At 43.8% G+C, this 21,521-nt stretch overlaps 1 protein-coding gene across 5 annotated transcripts in view; it reads right to left on the reverse strand.

Moving 5' to 3' along the window:
- The window catches only part of SPTBN1 (spectrin beta, non-erythrocytic 1), a 199,342-nt gene that overhangs the window by 6,171 nt on the left and 171,650 nt on the right, over positions 1-21,521 (reverse strand). For 4 of the 5 annotated variants that reach the window (XM_078444476.2, XM_078444477.2, XM_078444478.2 and 1 more), the window contains 10 exons: positions 20,524-20,728; positions 19,767-20,141; positions 15,046-15,290; positions 13,529-13,667; positions 12,647-12,731; positions 10,899-11,095; positions 9,667-9,779; positions 8,919-8,982; positions 4,292-4,530; positions 2,895-3,068 (listed from right to left, as the gene is read on the reverse strand). In XM_078444476.2, coding sequence (XP_078300602.1) covers positions 2,895-3,068; positions 4,292-4,530; positions 8,919-8,982; positions 9,667-9,779; positions 10,899-11,095; positions 12,647-12,731; positions 13,529-13,667; positions 15,046-15,290; positions 19,767-20,141; positions 20,524-20,728 — 1,836 coding nt within the window. Of the gene's footprint in view, positions 1-2,894; positions 3,069-4,291; positions 4,531-6,595; positions 7,449-8,918; positions 8,983-9,666; positions 9,780-10,898; positions 11,096-12,646; positions 12,732-13,528; positions 13,668-15,045; positions 15,291-19,766; positions 20,142-20,523; positions 20,729-21,521 lie in introns of those variants that run through there. The other variant, XM_078444480.2, reaches the window with a different exon arrangement.

Here is a 21,521-nt window from a genome sequence, read left to right on the forward strand (position 1 = left end):
TCCTGAACAGGAAGCAAACAATAAGCAAAACTAAGAGGGAACCTATGGAATGGGAGAAGATATTTGCAAAGGACATATCCGATAAAAGGTTAGTAATCCAAAACACATCAAGAACTTATACAACTGAACACCAAAAAACCCCAAAATAATCCAATTAAGAATGGCAAGAAGACACGAATATTTTTCCAAAGAAAACATACAGATGGACAGACACATGAAAAGACGCTCAACATCACTAGTCATCAGGGAAATACAAATCAAAATTACAGTGAGATATCACCTCACACCTGTCAGAATGGCTAAAATCAAAAGCACAAGAAACAACAAGTGTTGATGAGGATGTGAAGAAAAAGGAATCCTCACACACTGTTAGCAGGAACACAAACTGGTACAGCCACTGTGATAAACTGTATGGAGGCTTCTCAAAAAATTAAAAACAGAATTACCACATGATTCAGTAATTCCACTATTGAGTATTTAATCAAAGAAAAAGAAAACATTAATTCAAAAAGATATATGCACCCCTATGTTTACTGCAGCATTATTTAAAATACCCACAGTATGGAAGCAACCCAAGTGCCCATCGATAGATGAATGTATAAAGATGTGATCTATATGTATTTATACACACACAAACACACACACACACACACACACACACACACACACACAGACACACACAATGGAGTAATACTCAGCCATAAAAAAGAATGAAATCTTGGTATCTGCAACGACATATATGGGCCTACAAAATATAAAGTTAAGTGAAATACATCAAAAACAAATACTGTATGATTTCACTCATATGTGGAATTTAACAAACAAAACAATGGAACAAATGGAAAAAATAGAGAGGAAAACCAAGAAACACATTCTTAACTATAGACCACAAAACGATAGTTATCAGAGGGGAGGTAGGTGGGGGGACACATGAAAGAGGTGAAGGAGACAAAGAGGACACTTATCGTGATGAGCAGTGAGCAATATATGTATATAGAATTGCTGAATCACTACACTGTACACCTGGAACTAATAAAACACTGTATTGTTAATTATACTGGGATTAAAAAATTATGATTCTTTTTTGAAATTCTGCTATAGAGCTGGCATCCCCCAATTTATAAATACCAGAGTTTTTAAACAGACATAAATAAAAGATCTAGATTTCTCTTGTTCTATGGTACATAGTAAAAGAAACTGTCCTTACAAGGCCATCCCTGATACTGAAAAGTCACTAGTTTAGAGGGCTCACTCATTCACTTCACTGAGGTACAGAAGGAGTGATCCTGGGGGGTGGTGTGGGGTGGGGAGGGTAAGTACCCTTTGCCAATATGCTAACCCTCTGAACCTGCATCAAGGGAGAACAAAGGGGGAGGGAGGCAGCCAGGGAGCCAGGCTGTCTGCGCCTTGTCTTACAGAGTGCAAACGTTCCAAGTTCTGAAAAGCCTGCCTCCAGTGCTCCTTGAAAGAGCTGAAGAAGTCACACCCTTTGAGACTCTCATTTGCAGTCTTCAGCCTATTCCAACTGACAGGACAGAAATGCAGAACTGAAGACCAAAGCTTTTCAGGTCCCAAGGCAATAGATCATCTTAGTATTAAACTAATTAAAATTGTAACCACTAACATGTTTACTTTCTAGCGGATAAAATGATTTTTCTGTCCATTTCCCAGTATAAGAAAAACTTCTAAGCTTGGATCCATTCTGTGGGGAGTACAGGTGTGTGTTCTACAAGCTAAAGACACTTGGAACTAGATGTTACCAGAATCAGCTAGAACATCTGCTGGGCAAGTCAGGGGAGCACGGACACCCAGTTCTTTTTTTTTTTTTTTTTTTTAAATTTTTTTTTTCAACGTTTTTTATTTATTTTTGGGACAGAGAGAGACAGAGCATGAACGGGGGAGGGGCAGAGAGAGAGGGAGACACAGAATCCGAAACAGGCTCCAGGCTCTGAGCCATCAGCCCAGAGCCCGACGCGGGGCTCGAACTCACGGACCGCGAGATCGTGACCTGGCTGAAGTCGGACGCTTAACCGACTGCGCCACCCAGGCGCCCCAACGGACACCCAGTTCTAAACATTGCTTCCTACTTGTCTCCATCTGGCTCGAGGATGACTCAATTGACCCACCCCTAGCTAGCTCTTGAGCAAAGAATAGCATCTCCTGGGTCTGGATAAGCTGCAAAGATGGGTAAACTATTTTTCTAAGCTTCCCTTAAATTGTGAGATGTGAACAGTTCACCCTGTCTTAGGAGACAGTAAGTTCCAGCTTATCAAAACAAAGCTGTTTTCTTCAAGGTCGAGCTGTGCCATTAACCACAGGGAGGCCGGTGACTGGCCACGGTCCCTAAAGATCCAAACTGAGACATGTGCCAAATTGCACTAGGTTCAGTGGTGTTTTATTTATTTTTTTTTTATATGAAATTTATTGTCAAATTGGTTTCCAACCAATTTGCTCATCCCAACAGGTGCCCTCCTCAATATCCCTCACCTACCCTCCCTCCCTCCCACCCCCCATCAACTCTCAGTTTATTCTGTTTTTAAGAGTCTCTTAGGTTTTGGCTCCCTCCCTAACCTTTTTTTTTTCCCTTCCCCTCCCCCATGGTCTTCTGTTAAGTTTCTCAGGATCCACACAGGAGTGAAAACATACGGTATCTGTCTTTCTCTGTATGACTTATTTCATTTAGCATAACACTCTCCAGTTCCATCCACGTTGCTACAAAAGGCCATATTTCATTCTTTCTCATTGCCATGTAGTATTCCACATTGGTGTTTTTTTTTCTAATGGCAGAGAGAAAGAACTGACTGATCGCAGTATCTGCCTAGTAAAACCAACCCCCAGAGTGAAAATAAACAGGGACATTACTCTTGGGAACCAAGAAATGCAGCACCTCTCACCTTAGCTTGAACACGTGTTTCTTCTTCTTGTAATCAAGGGCCACTTCACAGATGGCTTCTTTCAAACTCACAGGGACCTCGCTGTGGTAGGGAATTCCAGAGGCAGCGGTCTTTGCATCTTTGTAGAAACCCATTTCTTGGTTATTTATGACACAATAAACATTGTGCCAGGACCTGAGCAGTAAAGAAAGAAACGTCAAGGTTCTAGACCACACTTCCTTAAAGAATTAAGAATTTGATTAACATGAAAACAATCCACACACAATGTGATGTGACCCACTGTTAAAAGCCTTTCCTAAATTCTGCTTAAACTGAACCATGGAACAAAATTCCTCCGTGGGCCACTGGGACAGTGTACACGTTGGTACAGCGGTAGGTGTTTCTCAGAGTCTGGGGAAAAACACGGTGCCCTCTTCTATTAAAAAAATACTCTTGGCTCTGATGGGAAAGATTTTTTGCTGGTGTGGATACTCTCTGCTGTACTATCCTCTTGTGGTGATGCTGTACAGGGAAGGCTTCTCATTTGAAACATGCCTGTCCTTAAGCAGCTCCTCCAGGACCTCAGCTTTAATCCTGATGTGGCCTGGGGATGTGACAGGGAGGCAAATTCAGAGCCATTAGCACATGTGGAAACTCGGGATGAATCAGAAAAGGATGGCCTTTCCCGCCACGATATGGCAAACTGTCATGATTTACTGATTTTATCAGAAGTTACTTTACTGCCACCTACCTATATTAACATATAAATTTATGTTGTACTCAATGTGGATGGCAGCTTAGATGGGATTTCCTGGTCTAATGTTTGACCTGTACAACTGTAAAAGGTGGTCTCAGGCAGAATGGTTTACTGGTTAAGCACACTGGCTTTGGAGTCAGATAGGAATTTCACCCCAGTTAACACCATTTACCAGGTTTCTAAAGAATGGGCTTTTTTAAACACACAGAACCTCCATTTCCTTATCCGTAAAATAATAAAAGTAGGGTTTATTGGGAGATAGTGAATATAAACACCGACAGGGAGATATATCTGGGGAAATGAATGTCTTAAGAAAAATCTCACAAGAAAGAACACTTCACTTTAAGGAAGATTCCCTAGCCTCCATGTAGCACATTCCTTCTCAGGAAGTACTAGAAAGGCCCCTTTTTTGCAATTCTTATGCACACTTAACTAACCTTCTTTCTGTGAATAAGAAGCACTTATTATTATTAAGTGAATAATAAGCACTCTCCTCCCAACTTCCAATGTCAGCCCTAAGAAAAACGTGACGCCCAGGAAGCCAAGAACAAATGGACTTCACAAGCAACCCCCTGTCCCCCCAATTCAACTTGTAAGCGGATGCCTCTTTCTTTAATGGGCTGATTTCCCATCTTACTGCCTTAGCCTTTGCTGCTGTTACCTGCTTGAGGCTTTCTTATTGTGAGCCTCCCACTCGTGCTTCCGATTCAGGAAGCCTTCCATCTGGGCCGAAGGCGTCTCCTGGGTTCTGGCTGGCAAGGTGGCGGCACTCTGGGCCGGGAGGGCAGTCTTGGCTTTGCGGTCGGACGTGGGGGAGGGGATGGGGCTAGACTCCTTTGAGCTTGTTCTTTGCTCTGCGGCGCCGTTGACCATTTCGCTTGTGTCCACCGCTTCTGCCATCTAGGGACAGCGGAGAGGCCATTCAGCTAACCCCGTGAGCCACAGGGGCGACCACATACGCTCTGACTCGCACACGTGGCTGTGTATAAATGCCTGGCACAGATCGAGGCAGTACAGTAAAACCATTGCAACATCCCACAAAGCCAGCTGGACACCAAGGACATTAGAAGGTGGGAAGGGATTAATGCCTGCCCGCTTATGGGAAGATGAGAAAAGCGAAATGCCAGGATGAGTTTTACTGCACTCTGCTCCTCTGATCAATCCATTTTCTCTAATGGAACTCAGATCATTTCCTCTTGTGGTTACTTTAAAACAAAAGGACAACAGGAACAATCACACATATTAAATATGAGAGAGTGGACGTTATACAGCAGCCACCTTACAACCAAGGACGTCACCAGAAGAGCTGGAAGTTGAAGCGAAAGGGCATTCACAAACAGGTCGACAGACAACTCTATCAGAACTACACAGCATTCCCCCAGAGTAAGACAAGAAAGACCTCCGGTTTCTGAAAATGCTCTGGCTCTCCTCCCCCACCCCTCAACACATCATCATAAACACATGCAGAAATTAGGATGACAATCATGCATTTCACATCTACCATCCCAGTTAGATTTTGGAACTTAAGAGCTGGAAGGAAATGAGGCAAGTCAACAAACATCAATTTAACCACATCTGCCGGAGTTGTATCGTGAGTGGGTTGTAGTTTGTGTTAAAGGAGCTGGAAAAGCCAATCACAGTCACTCAACACCACACGGCTATTTACCCCCAAACACAGACAGAACCAGGGCCTTCCCCATCACGTGTTGGTTGATCACGGTGCCTTGCTGCACTGAGACGAGAAAGCCCAGACACAGCCAGGCTTCCCGCGGCTCTGACCGGCAGGCTGGAGACGTCTTCGGGAGCTGTTCCTTCCCAAGCTCATTTATATTGTAACCCTCAGGGCTTTTCGGCTTTGGAAATGCAGTAGGGTCTCGGTTCATTATCGCTTTCAGCCTGTGTACCATCAACTGTGTACCATTAACTGTCGCGGCCCCCGGCGGGTACACCCAGGGCATGGGATTAGCAAGTTACTAAAGCTGGGTGTGGCTGACGCTTTAGTGGATTACAGACAACCTGCACCCCTTGTACACGGACAAACATGGAGGTGTCAATGGCAACGTTCATTAGATACGTCCCCCACCACTGCTGCCCAGAACCAAAATGACAAGTTAGCAGCAACAACCTCAGCAGGATAAATGGTAGAACGACCACCACTGCCTTCAACACTCAGATATGTCAACTCTCAGGAACTGGATCGCTCATTCAGGTCTTCTATCTACGTGGGTGCGTGGGAGTCAGGAGTTTCTATTCCACATACACAAACTATCACTGCCACCATCAGGGTTTAGGGTGAACGAGAGGCTTTGCAATTTAAGGGTGTTTGTGACCGGAACCCTTTACCCACAAAGCAATGTGGAAAATGGAGTCTTAGGGCAGGAAGACACGGGGAGAGGGGGTGTACGTGTGATTATCCTGGTCTCGTGACACCCTGTAGACGCGTGCTTATGAGCGACAGGCTATTTAAATATTTCTCTTTTCTTTCACTTTTAAAGGAGAGATGCAGGAAGAGAAATAACAACCAAAAAACAAAACCCTGAGTCCAAAGAAAGTGAATGGATTTTGAAGTTGACAAATCTGTTCTAGTGTGGAATTTCAGGAGACTTCTGATGGGAAGGAAGTGTGAGTTTGGTCTGAAAGGCCTGTGCCAGGTGAGTCCAGGGAAACATAAGGTTAGTGTGTATAGAAACCAGGTTAAAAAAAATTAGTGCTGCAGCTGTGACTTAAAAACTGCTAGTGACAGCAGTGACCTGGACGGAGTAGCATTTTCTGAAAAAAGGCTAACATATATAGCATTTGGTCAGACTTCAAGGTAGGTGAAGGCCAGGGAAGCCTCTTCTGGGGGAAATTCTGCAGCAAAAATTTTTTTCTTTAGAGTTAGAAGGAAAGAGAAAACCCCAAACCAGTATGCAGAGATAATTAATGTTTATGCAAATGAATCACTAAACCAAGAAAACAAGGGAAATAAAAGGAACAAAATGAATTTTAATGGACATGTGCTGAAGCATGCCAACAGACAACACATCACTAGAGACAAACATCAAAAGCAAATCATAGCGCTATGACCATACATGTGACTCGCCCCCCCCCCCCCCCCCCCCCGCTCCCCACCCCCCCACATTGCTTCTCTTTAGCGATTAGTCCAGAGTGCTTTAGTGGCTGGGTACACCTGAGATCTTTAAATCAGGAGGTGAATGAGCATAAATGCAACGTGACAACTAGTAGCACAAGAAACACCTGATTGGTTTTCTAAGTGCATGAAGCAACACTATTTTCAAGTTCATTAACTTGAGTCTCTGCACCACAACTCAAAAGAATGAAAAGGCTTTTCTTTTTTCAATTATAATAAAAAATTTGTTCTGGCAAGCTACAAATTTAAAAATCTAGATAAAAATAGGCATGAGAACAAATGCCAAAAACATTATAGCACTCCTTCTCTGTGCTTACGTGGTTTTTTTTTTTCCTTTTTTTTGTCTTCTGAATACAAAAAAGCATAAAATTGGGTGTTATTCCAGATGATATAAAATTTAAACATATATATATATATATGAAACATCACATATATACATATAGATCAATGACACACAGAATTTGGAGCCAGAAACACACGTCAGGGCTCCCTAATAACCAAAAGATAAAGCAGTAGTTTTTTCTAAAATGAATTTTGGTGTGTTTAAGGCAGAGACCCAATAATGGTGCACACTACCCCCAGAACATAAGAAGCTTGGCATCTATCTATATACCCATCTACAGTTACAAGTAGATAGATATGTACATAGAAATAAGGAAAAACAAACAAGATGCTATATGATGTTATCCTGACAAAAGAAAAAAAAAAAAGACATGCATCATGAAATGAAAAGACAAATCAGACTTAACTCATGGAAAACACATATCAAAACAGGTTTCTGATTTCACTAACATCTAAATATGGCAAATGAGCAAGTGACTGTCTCACAAGGCTTTGATGTAGTATGGATTTGGTTCTGTTCTGTCTTTATCAGTACCAGGAAATCCCCTCTTTCATAAGCTTTTATTCCTAAGGAATAGAATTTATGTTAAAACATATTCAATCCCTGCTGGTGGTCTGATAAATGCCATCCTAAAAGACTCCTTATTGGAGAACTCCACAAAAGGTCGTGAGAAAATGAAAAATAAATGAGAAGATCCATATGAGACATACAACGAAATTTGTCTACACAGACACTAAAATTACTCCTGAAGCCAAGCGGTGTCCAACGGCTCCTAGGGGTGGTCCACCACATGCATGGTTCAAGTAATCAGGGTGAACCAGAAAGGCTTCTGTTCTGTTTGTTTGAAAAACTTAAACAGTCTGACACCCTGAAGTCATCAACTGAATGAAGAGGCCTGGAAGTCTGAGAGGCAGGCTTCCGAAACATGCTGAGAGCCGCTGCCACCCACCACATTGGGCGTCACGGTGGTGCCGACAGTGATCAAGACGTGCGGGGCGCGGCAGAGGTCAAAAGGCACTTCACTCCTGAGGCTGGCTGCGTTATTTGCTGCAAGTAAGCCTAGAAGTCTCAATTCAGGTCTTGGCAGAAAAAAATGAGAGGAACTCATTTGGAAAAATAAATAATCCAAGGGTCTCAAAATCATTTCAGATTCTGCACCTAAAATTAATAGCGCTTCCCAAGTAGATCCAACCACACCCCTCTTTTCTTCCTTGCTCATTTTCAATGAATAAAGGCATCCTTCATGGAATGTGACACAGGTGACTTACAGTTTTAATCTTAGTACTAAGAATCTCCTTCCTCTTATCCCAGTCTTCCTAGTTCCTATTCAACTATTGCAGGTTAATAACATCTGTAAAGGGGGCTCTGTGTAGTGCAGTATTGCACCCTGTTAGTATAACTGGATGTCATACCTGTCGGATTCTAGTTTTCTTCTTCATTTTGCTGTAATCTCATTTAATTTCAATAACTCATGTAAGGCTTTCGCTGTAAAATCTTAATAAAGTAAAAAGCTCACAATAAATAAACAAAAAATTAAGAATGTTGCTTTAAGGCAACTGAGCATCCATCATTAAAAGACCCAAATAAACATGAATTAAATGCAAACAAATATGAAACCAAGGAAGCCTACGAATTAGGGAAAATTTTAACACTGTGGGTGAAGTGGAAGCCAAAAGGTCAAACCAACAGGATTTGGAAAGAGTGGTTCTTGACAAATGGTAGTGAACTTCACAGTCCAGACCACGGCTGGTCACTGGCTGTCCGTCTGCTATTAAAGTTTTTGTAGTTTTGGTAGGTTTGAGAGCGGTAACTAACCCGTGGAGATCCCTGTTCAGTCGGCAAACCGTTCTGGGAAACTTGCTCTCCTTTTGAGGTATCCCTGTTAGGTAAAGCGGGGAAGGAGGACAGAGGAGGGAACGGAGGGAGAGGGAGGAGAGGGAGAAAAACAGGATGAGAGAGAAGAACATCAGTCAACTTTATTATAGATTTTCTCTTAGAAAAACATACGCAACCCCCTTTTACATAACGTAATTTCTTTTTAAGAACTTCCCAAGTGTTCCAAACCAACTCTAGGTAGAGAATAAGACCACAGGCATGCTTTTTCTCCCCAATAAAGGCAGCATTCAGGGTTGGCATGGGGCTCTTACCACAAGACAATAATTAGCTTTTCAGAAATAGACAATAATTTCTGTTCTTTACGTGAAGGACATTCAAAAAATATCACCACATAATCACTGGCCTGAAATCTGGGTGGTTCACTCCATCCATTTAGTCACATGGAAATTCTGAGTGAGGGTGTGTTTGTGCGTGCGTGTGCAGGCAGTTGAGTGAGCACTGTCCACGCTCCACTTTTGCCGCCTACACAGTAGCAATGTGACTGTGGATAAGTCCCTGTTCTCCAATGTCATCCTGGGGTGACTGCACGGATTCTAAGTACTCTACAGAATTAAGAGGAAGGGCATGTGGCAAGGCCTAGCATAGCACAAGCTTAGAAAAGATGCTCTCCAAACCTCACTTGCCACTGAAACTAAGACTTGAGGAAGGCAGGCTGCCCATGACTCACCACTGCTGCTGGGACTCCATCTCCTCGGAAGCCTTCGTGCTCGGCTCGGGAGAGGGCGGCCGCCTTTTCCTCTCCTCTTCCTCTTGCTGTCTGCGCACTTCCAGTAACTCCAACTGAGAGAGAACACGATAATGTTCAGCAGAGCCCCAAACTCTGCTCCAATTAAGGAAAGTGTTCTAGAGGAACCCAGAAAGCCCTCCTGTCTGAGTTTTCCACACTGGATCACGCTAGACAACCAGAAACTCTTAACATCCAGCAAGATGGCACTGGGATCACAGGATCTGCAGCTACAACCCCAAACTACTGCAAACAGAGATCTGTGTGACACACAGGCCTACTCCATGGGGTTTGCATGTCCCCTGGGACATGGGTTTAATTTCTAAACCAACTATGCAGCTTTCAACTTCATTTAGGAAGAAAGCACCTGAGCGTGAGGGTCCACGTTTACTTCCCATCAGAGCTCAAACACCAGACACAGAGCTACAATAAATCTCAAGAAAGCTTCTTGTGCTGTGGTAGGCATTTGTGTTCAGCTCAAACCCAAATAACACATAAACAAAAGCCACAGGGTAGTCTAATTGAAACTAAGCCATTCCATAAGCAGTATGTACGTACTAAAAGTATTCCGTTTGACACAAAGTATGCAGGTATGTTTTAAGTCCCCAGACCTGTAGAAACCAGGAAGAACACCATTTTTGTATACCATAAAGGATCAGCTTTCTACCAGGAGTACAAGTGTCATAGGAGAGGAAATACCAGTGAGTAAGCCCTATTGTAAAGCTTTAATTTTAATGGTGACAGAAGAAACAATCAGGAATGGGGAGAATTTTCAATGGTCTGGGATCCAGCTATTACTTGACAGAAATTCTAATTCTGAAAACCTGAAGAAAACTGCAAGACTAACAAACTCACCTACAAAGCAAAGCTTTCATGAGATATAAGAAGAAAAACAGATCAAAAGAGAAAAGCAAAGCCCACTCAATCAATTCCCCGGCAGGTAGCTATCGTAAAAGTGATCACAAATCTAGGTATCCAGGAGTAACTTAGGGAGTAGTTGTCCTGGATAGTCTTCCAGGTCCTGGATCAAGAGAACAACCACTTCAGGAAGGTCCTCACTGTTTCTAAAAACAGAACAATAACATGAATTCTCTGGTCTAGGTGGTGAGCAGACAGAAGCAGCTGCCAATGGGAACCAACAAGCAAAGCACCCCTGGCATCCAGCAGTCACTTACCGTTGTCAGCCTTTCCAGGGCAGAGAACCTCTCGTCCCAGGTTGCTGCAGACTTTTCAAAAGCCTCGTGGCGCTTGATGAGCTTCTCCACCTCATCCACACTCTGGCCTATTTCTCGGCTGGATAGGTATGGCTCTTGTCCGAGCAGCCAGGCCTCGGCCACACTGGCGTCCCGTGAGAACTGGTGGACCTCCAAAACTGCACAGAGTACCAAGAGTGAGTGCTGGCCAGCAGGGTGTCCTGGCAATCAGGGAGGGCACTGCCCTCTGGTGGCAGCTGCCCACACAACCAGTCTATAGTCTAAATCTGCGCTGTCCAGCAAAAATGTAACGTGACCGACATATCCAACTTTAACTTTTCTAGTAGCCACATAAAAAAATAAACTGATGAAATTTAATAACAAGCGGGTCAAATTAAGAAGTATATTTTAGACAGCCTAATATATCAAACTAGTATCATTTCAACATGTAAGCAGTATAAAAAAAATGAGAGATGGAACTTTTTTTCCTTATGCCTTTGATATCCAATGTACATTTCATACTTATAGCACCTCTCAATTTGGACCAGCTCCATTTCAAGCTCTCAAGAGTCACTTGTGGATGGTAGCTACCACATCGGACAGAGAATAGTGCAGGCCTAGAAGGTATGCTCTACTCACTCAGCCCTACATCAGTGAGACAAGCCTCAGAGCCCTGAAGGAATTCAGTCTACACACAAAGATTAGGCTGATGAAGCAGGCATTCATCAACCACCCTTTCTGGGATGGTAGTTATAAGTTTTATTTTGAGGGGCTGAGAGGGAGGAAAGGATATGGGGAGTACTCTGGAAAGTGGGGACAATATGGGCTAAGGCTTCTGCTTTCCTCATTCTCAAAACATATAGACCAAATTCTCATCCAAAGAATGTTCGAGAGCAGGACTTCTTTTCCAAAAGAGGGCTCTAGCCCAAAGGGTAACGCGCCTTCATTTGGTATTTTATACACATTTTACAAAAGGCCTCCTGGGTTCTGTTTCTAGTGAGCACCCTTGGTGTCTGAGAATGGGGTTCTAGTACATGAACAGAGCCCAGAGCCCCACACACGCAGAATGGCAAAGTATGGCAAATAATGCTTGAGCTGGGCTACCTTCAGTGTTCATACCTATTATTAAATGCTATTCTCAATACTCTATGTTATAAACTCTGTGGTAGCTCACATATTCCTTTATAAAATCAGATGAAAATTAGAATCTACCTCAGAGGTTCACTTGAATAAATGCAGAAAAATATATAAAACACTTAAAATAATGCCTAGCTCACTGCAAAACCTTTATAGTTGGTTGCGTTTATTAAGTTACCAACCTTCTACTAAGACCACCAGATATAAGAGGTAATCTGGCCAACTCTCTACCTTCTTGACTGCAGTAATAATTCCTCTTAAAGATAACTGGAGGAGGAAGGGACTTCAATCTGCACTCTTCTAGAGGGATACTGAGTTGTCATTTCCAGTCTGTTCCTAAAGAACACCCAAATCCCATTTACAACACTGAGATCAATCATGGGATAAACAGTAATAAATACACCCCAGGGAACAGGGAACTACTTAAAAATATTTAGCATGAAATGGTGAAATAAGGCATTAAAGAAGAAGTATTTAGAACTCCAGAAATCATTAAGTGATAACATCACATCAAATCAATTAAAACAGGAAACTAAACTTGCATGCTTTCAATGGACACCCAAAAAGAATGGAAAAATTAAGTATGTCCTTACTCAGTCTTAACCATTCCCATCGGTCTTCCCACTTGTCAATCATTTCTTTTCTCTTTTCCGTCAACTGCAATAGCTTTTCCTTGATCTTGAGAAAAGAAGGACAACAGGGACAGCTTAACAGATTGTACCACATCCTCCTAACCTCCCCTTGATGGGCCACTTCAAAGAAGAAAATACATTTTCTGTAGAGACCACTACTAAGCTAGGGAGTATCTAAGGACTACTCAGTTAATTTGTGTACTGGAGAGAAAAACATGACAATGTGCCTTCCAGAAGGGACTGAGACGAAGGCTGGGCTCCACCCAAAGCTGCTATCATGAGGAGGCCAACAATGCACTGAGCCCTCTCCAGATTCCGGAGCTCCGGAGGGTAAACAGACTCAGGAAGAGGGGGACAGTGAGAGGTGCAAAGCCCTGACTTCTTTGAGAGAACAACCTAACCTTTCATCAAGTGTGTCACACATGCTGACTCATCATTTACCCCTGTATTACCATCATTCTAACTGGAATTAGCAACCTTCCACTAATAGCAAGCTGACCTAGAGGACATGTGACAGATAAGGAGTGGCACCCAGGCTGAGTACTGATGGAGGAGGTGACAGAGGATGGAACTCCAACCTGGGGCCCTCAGAAATTGTCTTCTGTGCCAGACTCATTGGCTCTGGGCCTAGAGTCTTCTTGTGTAACTATACCACACACACAGGAGAGCAGCAAGGAAGTTTGAAATACATGTAAGCATATCTATGTATGAATGCACATATATATTTCTCTGTGTGTGTGTACATGCATATACACATACATACACACTCACAAAAGAAAGTTATCTCATGTCTTAACACCAGCTGCACTCACCCCAGGGCCCTAAAGCAAACAGCCATCCTACCTCTTCAGATGCATAGTGCTTCCTTGCCAGTAGGGATTTCCCAAGTTCAATGCAAGTTGTAAAGCTGTCATTACGAGCATCGATTTCAGCTTTGATACCTTGATGATTATTCATTAATAGTTCAACAGATGATACATCCCTAAAATTAGACAAATAATACCTCCTTTAGGAGATCAAGTTTTCCAAATAAATGTGCAGGTTTCAAAATACGTCATCAATTTCAAGGAACTGTTCACTAGCACAATATACAATGGTACAATATGACTTTCAGGTCTGATTTACAGTCTGAGCTTAGGCTGGGTTAAAGCATAATAATGGACTAATTCAGGGCCAGTGATAAAACCTAACCATTTAGAATAAGGTTTCTCTCATCTGTGTGTGTGTGAGCACCTGAGTAATTCAAAAAGGTTTCCAGGCAGGTGCCAGGAAAACCACTGGATTTCTGTTCAAACTTTTGTACCCTAATGGGTTAGTGCCAAAGGTTCAGGACATGTTCAGAGCAGCAGATATATCCTCTCCTAATTCAGAGACATAAAGAGGCACCCAGAGCTGGAACCAGCTTAGAAATCAACAACTGTAGAGCTGTGAGAACTTCTCATGGATCAAAACCTAAAGTCCTGATCTGGGAAATACAGCTGCTTTTATATATATATATACAGTAATAAGAATATTTCTTCTCTATTACACTGGGGGGTGGGGCTGGCAGGGGTCAACTGGAGTTGTGTATGTACCTGCCTGTTCATCTATTAGCTTCTCTTCACTGCTTTGCATCAAACATGGCCAAAGAGAAGATCCCAAACAAATATTAAATAATCATCTCAAGATGCCATTTAAGCGATGGTAAGGAATAAGAGACATCTTTTGTAACATGTATGAAAAGGGATAGAGTGGTTTTTAATCTAACAGATACAGAAAAATAACTCAAAAAAAAAGCCATCTCATTCCAATGATGAAGTAGAGCTAGTCATGCCCAAGGCATATGGCTGCTTGAAGCATGAGGCCCAGAGGGAGCAGGAAGGCAGCAGTGAGTGTGGAGCATGGGGATGGGGACATATAGAGGGCTTGAAAATACTGTGCCCTGGGGGCGCCTGGGTGGCGCAGTCGGTTAAGCGTCCGACTTCAGCCAGGTCACGATCTCGCGGTCCGTGAGTTCGAGCCCCGCGTCAGGCTCTGGGCTGATGGCTCGGAGCCTGGAGCCTGTTTCCGATTCTGTGTCTCCCTCTCTCTCTGCCCCTCCCCCGTTCATGCTCTGTCTCTCTCTGTCCCAAAAATAAATAAAAAACGTTGGGAAAAAAAAAAAAAAAAAAAAAAAAAAAGAAAATACTGTGCCCTGTTTCCCTGGCAACTGTGTGCTAGAGACAGCTAACGCAATGGAAGCTGTCCCAAACTGCCACCAATCCTGTTCTGGCCTTGAAGCTATCCACAGAGGTCCCTGGTTCTCCTGAGAAGCTCTCTCTCGAAATCACCTGGGGTCAGGAAGCCAGATCTCCTCCCACCCAGGAGGCCACGAAGGTTACCTTGGCTTCTCCTGGGCTTCAATCTGCCGGATGACATCTTCCATCCACAGCATGAGGTCTCGTACCATGCTGAAGAAGCGGAACTTGTCCCCCGTGTCCACCAGCCGCACCCTGCGGCCCTCACAGGCATCCAGCAGGGCCTTCCAGGCTTCCAGGACCTCATTCTCCCGCTTCTGGATGTCATCAGCCTTGTCACCCGCGTAGGCTGCCTGTAGACGGGCCGCATCCTCCTGCAGCTGCCTGACCTGCAAAGCCACAGTGGGGAATGAGCCAGATCAGACAGGTGGGCCTTCTCTCCATTGCCCCACCGCTCCCTTCATGCACACCACATGCTGTTCTGCCTGCCCACTAATGGGACCACCAAGTCAAAACAGGGCCCCTGCATCCCAACAGGCTCACAATTTCACCCACATTGGAAAAATCAAGTTCACTATAAATGTACTGAACTAGATTATTGAGTTCAGTGTAAATGGTGAGACAGTGAAATACTACAGGACTGTCTCTGGGCAGGACACCTTGGTTAGGTCTACTGGAGGTAGGCTGGGATGTAAAGACAGTACAGAAAGCACAAGGTACATACTCAAATATAGTAAAAAAAAAAATTAGCATGTAATCTGTTCCTGCAGCGTACAGATGGTACTTTTATCATGAAACAGGAACTGCCATGAAGAATTCACTTTGAAAACAAGTTTTCCATTATTATGTGATGTTGCTCATGAAAACAACGTATGAATTATCTGTAAGAGTGCTCACATGTGACAGTTCAACTTGAAAAACAAAAATACAGAATCTAACATAGCTCAAAAAATTGACTGATGCAGGGGCACCTGGGTGGCTCAGTGGGCTAAGAATCTGATTCTTGATTTTGGCTCAGGCCATGATCTCACAGTTTGTGAGATCAAGCCACACTGGGCTCTGTACTGACAGAGTGGAGCCTGCTTGGGATTCTATCTCTCCCTTTCTCTTTGCCCCTATCCTGCTCACACTCTCTCCCTCTCAAAATTAATTAATTAAAAAAAAAAAAAAAGCTGACTGATGATGTCTAAGAAGGTGAAATTTTCACCAGCCATATTTCAATAAAAACTTTGCAGAACAAGAAATGTAAATGGGTATTAGGAAAAGATGTTCCATGGAGACACTAGAATTTGTCATCTATTAGTTGGCAAAAATTCAAGTCTGATGATGTCTCTGCCAGTGAGCTGATTCACGAATGACAGGACAATGGTTTACAGCTCCTGCAGAAGGCATGGGCAGTATGTATCAAAATTACAAACATAGGTACCTTCTGATATATGAGTCCACTTTGGGGAATTTATCCTGGATAGAGTTATGCACATTTAGGAAATGAAATATACATCATTCATTGTAGTAGTGTCTGCAAAACCCTAAGACTGAAAATAAATGTTCATCAGTGAGAATCCGGTTGCATTAATAAGGCTCTTCCAGAGTCATGAAAAAGAATGAGTAAAGGCCCTACATACACATGAAAAGTGTTCCAGAATGATGGCTCTATCAAAAAAGCAAAGTGCAGACAGTGCACCTAATATCTACTTTCTATGTGATAAAGGGGAGAACAAGGATCAGCTTTCACCTTCTTTTGAGGAGGGAATGGAATGAAGACAGGCCTTTACAAGAGAAAGTAGATTTTTCTCTTGCACATTAGTAGTGCTGTACTGCATAAAACATCTAATTAAAAATACATACATATGGGGGAATAGACATTCAATCTTTATTTACTGAGGCTATGTAATCAAAGTTCGCAGACAACTGTCATCCAGGACTGCAGGAGCCTTTAGAGGTCTGTTGGGGGAGTATGCCGATAAGTATCACCTGGGGATGTATGTGGGGAGAAAAGGAGCAGGGATGGACAACACTGGGGCTTTCAGGGGGGAAGATACTGACCCGGACCACACAAAAGGACTTTAGGTGGTGGGAGGTTAAGGAAAACAAATTTCTACAAAAGATTCAGTGAAGTTTGTTTTCCATGATGATCTGATTTTCATATCCTGACTTCTGCAAATCTACAATTATGGCTCAGGTATAATTCAAATTACAATGAGCAAGTTCCTAAGAAATTATTGAAAAGCTAATTTCCTATATGACTAACCAAACCTTTCCCTACAGTTAAAAAAGCCCAAACAAAAACCCAAAATCTTTTCCTGTGCCTCTGGTTGTTTTAAAACAAAACAATCCAAAACCAACCAAGCGAACAAAAAACAAGGTGGAGGAGGGATAGCAAAAGTGAAAATTCCCACACAAATGAACCACTGCTTTAAGAAGTCACTGAAGACCACCACTGCATGCAAATGTCCTAAGGCTCCAGTGCAGAATGGAGTGGGCCGGTGTGAGGGTTAAAGGGCCAGGAAAGAAACACCAATGGCTTCTGGGAGCCTGCACCAAGTGCCTTCCCTCTATTCTGATTCTGTTACAGTAAACTGGATTAGGTGGACATTTGCAGAAGGGGCATGCATACTATTAGAAATGCAAATGGCCTCATCCAGCAGGTATGGTGAGGTGGAGACTCTCAAGACTCAAGGGAGTGAACTCCTGTCCACCCTCAAGATGAGATGGGCACCCTCATCAGTCTGAGTCTCACAAGGTGAAGGGATTTATTTATTTTTTTTTTCTAAATTTTTTTTTAACGTTTATTTATTTTTGAGACAGAGAGAGACAGAGCATGAACGGGGGAGGGTCACAGAGAGAAGGAGACACAGAATCTGAAACAGGCTCCAGGCTCTGAGCTGTCAGCACAGAGCCCAACGTGGGGCTCGAACCCACGGACCGTGAGATCATGACCTGAGCCGAAGTCGGACACTTAACCGACTAAGCCACCCAGGCGCCCCAAGGTGAAGGGATTTAATGAAGAAAATAAGAGAGCAACTCCATCATCTCTGGGGTCTGCTGAAGTTCTAAAACTAAGTGATTTTTACAGGTACAGAGGAAAGACCTCCTGTTGGTAAGATGTGTTCTAGCTCTGCCTCTAGGGATCTCAGAGGTTCTCCCAGAGAACACTTACAGAGCTCTCACAGGGACGTATCTTTTGCAAACAACATCTCAATCCTCAAAGCATTAGGGAACAGAAGCCTAGAGAGGTAAATTAAACTTGCAGTGATACAGAGCAGCAGGCCCGGTTCAAACTGGCATCTGCCCCTCTACGGGGCCTTACTCCAAACACAGGTGAGACTGCATTGTTATGGATCCTCATTCATTCACGTGGTGCTCCAGGACCTCATGTGCAATGAAAGCCTCTGAATGTGAAGCTGACAAGTTGTCACAGAGCTGGGGAGTCCTCCAGCTCTGAAGGAAAGATTGGAAATGCTTAAGGTACATGGTAGACCCTCCTAAATTCTGCTTCATACAGACCCTCGGCCACTCCATGTACCTATTTTCAAATATTTCCTCAATACGTTCTATCTCCTTGGTGGAAAAGCTAAAGTCACTTAATATACATGGAGCCCCATGCACAACCCCAACTGTGATCTGTTTCTAATAGGTGAGAAGACAATGGTGGTAAAGGTGGTTCCTCCAGACAAAACCCCAAAGCAGACCAAAGAATGGTAAGGACAATGGCACTGGATAGGGGTCAAGTCCATAGTCAAATCTTGACCATGTGTTTTCAGAAATAAAGGTTCACTGGTATGCAGTCATGCTCCTTCATTTTCGTATTGTCTAGAGCAGCCTATGCTACAATAGCCACGCTGAGTATTTGCAACAGGGACCATGCATCCCACAAAGCTGAAAATATTTACCATCTGCGCATGGAAGAAGTTAGCCGATCCATGCCCTGGATTACCAACGTGCTCCTAACAGACAAGAACAAAACTTCTAATCTACTCTAGGCTGGTATCTTTAATACAACTGCCTTCTTTTTTTTTTTTTTCAACGTTTATTTATTTTTGGGACAGAGAGAGACAGAGCATGAACGGGGGAGGGACAGAGAGAGAGGGAGACACAGAATCGGAAACAGGCTCCAGGCTCTGAGCCATCAGCCCAGAGCCTGACGCGGGGCTCGAACTCACGGACCGTGAGATCGTGACCTGGCTGAAGTCGGACGCTTAACCGACTGCGCCACCCAGGCGCCCCCAACTGCCTTCTTTTTTAGAACTATGAAGTTTAGGAGAAAAAGATACAATTTATTTTTCATCTGAAAGTCAGAAGACTGAACAAGACACTGTGCAGAGATTAGAGAGGGAACTGAAGCATGATTATACTATAAGTTCTTACTGCTATACTGTTACCACTTTGTCAAACATCTTTTAAAGAAAGTCTTTGTGTTAGGCATTTCAGACAGGGGCAGTGGGGAGACCAGGCATGTTAAAGCATTAGACTCTTGTTTTCCCTCTTTCCAGACATATAACTCAGACCCTGATGGATGGAAAATAATAAGATATTATTTTAGAAATTATTCTGGGTGAATACACTAACATAGTACTAATTCTTGCTGAGAAGGTCTAGAACTTGCAAATGTTTGCAGGTGCATCTGGTTTGTTTATTTTAATTGTGGGGATATTCACTTAATGATGTCTGTACATGTGTCAAACTGAGAATTTTATGGACTGAATTCTCCTAAATGGAGCACTATAACAATGTGTGTGTAGAGGTGTGTGTGTTTAATTTGGGCAATTCTTTGACGCATGTTTTGAGGAGCCAAGGAATGGAGAGAGATCCTCAGTGATGCACAAAGATGCTCCCCACCACCCATGGGCATCTCCCTAACCCACCTGAGTGCCCAGAGCCTGGATGTCATGCTCAAACGTGGTGTGCATTCTCTGTAAGGTCTCCACTGTGTTCTGATCTCTCCCAAGCTCCTCGGGGAGTTTCTTGTGTTTGTCCTGTATGCGCCCAAAGATCTCCTTGGCATCATGGTAAAACTTGTGCAGTTCATAAGAGGCGGCGAGAATCTGTGTTCTCGTGTCGATGAGCTCCAGGAGGTCAGCCCAGGCTTCGTTGAGCCCATCTTTCCACTCGGCGATGGTGGCGGCATCCGAATGACCAGAGTTGATGAGCTCATCTGCCATGTGATTGACTGTGTCCACACGCTCCTGTCCAATGTTCCCTGTGTCTCTGGCAAATTCCCGGAATCGTTCTTGTAACATCTGAAACAGGAATAATCACGAAGAAAATCGGTAAGACTACTATGAACATTTTATTTCTTGATCACATGAATGTCCTTTGGAAAGAAACGATATGCGTGATGTCACAGGTCTTAGCTCTAAAACTCAAATCAGGCTTCCTTCTTGCCCTCTGTTGCAGAGCAAGGCCCTGGCTCCATCTCCTTTCACTACTGGAGAAAGGCATGGAGAGGTCAGACAAGCTAAGTCAGAGTTTGCCTGGCAATAAAAAGCCGAGCTGGAACTAAACCCCGTGACCTCTGATCTGAGTCCAGGGTGTCCAATGTGCTCACAGATAAGGAGTCAAGCAAGCACCCCTGCCCAGTGCACCCTGCATGGCCACCCCTGCTCTGCCCAGGGTACTTGCCGTGACATGCTCGTAGTCCTGCCCCAACTCATGCGACCCTGCGACCACCTCCCTCTCAGCGATCCACTGCTCCAGGTCGTCCACCTCCCGGTTGAGCTGGAAGAGCCTGTGCCTCTCGTCCAGCTTGCCCCTCCGCTCTTCGGCCAGGTCTTTCAGACCCGCGTACAGCTTGTCCACTTTGGATTGCCGCATGCTGATGCGCTCACTGGAAACGGGGGTGGGAGGGGCAACAGGTAAAGGACCTTAAATGTCAAATTTTCTTCAGGGAGAAAACAATTGAAGGGAAAATGCCAAGAAAACATCTTACATAAAATTTCTCAAAGGAAACTTCCGATTCACCTATTTGGCCTAAAAAATAAAACTCTGAAATTTGACGAGTAATGAAGAGCCAACACATAAAAAAAAACCCAGTAATTAAGGCTGATGGCCATCCTGTGATGATGGGGGGAGGTGGCGAGGAGGAGAAACCCTAACTCTGCACTGCTGGCTCTGTTAAGTCAGGATTTCCTTTGACGTGTACAAGTTAATGAAAAATCCAGGAGCTATCTTCCCCTCTCAAGAACCATGCTACTTAAGGGACAAAAGATAACCCTGTCTGGCACACACCTCCACCTTCTCTGGGGTGTGTTCTCTCCCCTGCCACTCCTGTCAAGTGGGTCCTGGGAGTACTGCATCCCCCTCCCCCGCCCCCCCCCCCCCCATGACTGTCTTGTAACAGGAAATCAAAGAGACAAGGACTTCTTGATGCCGGTCCCTAGAGACTAGGAAGGCCACTTTCCTGGGACTTCTATCATGAATACATGAAGGACCCCCTACACCAACACAGCCACCACTGACTGCATCTTCAACCTCCCTTAGTTACCACACAAAGCCGATTCTCTTCCTGAGTTACGAAGGCAGTTACATAGCAAGCCTAAGATAACTGCCACTGAAGTCAACCTGTGAACATGGTATAAAATTGGCAAGTACCACACACATATCTTCTGTAACTCCCAACG

The sequence above is a fragment of the Panthera onca genome, chromosome A3 (assembly GCF_046562875.1).
Source record: "Panthera onca isolate mPanOnc1 chromosome A3, mPanOnc1 haplotype 2, whole genome shotgun sequence".
NCBI lineage: Eukaryota > Metazoa > Chordata > Mammalia > Carnivora > Felidae > Panthera > Panthera onca.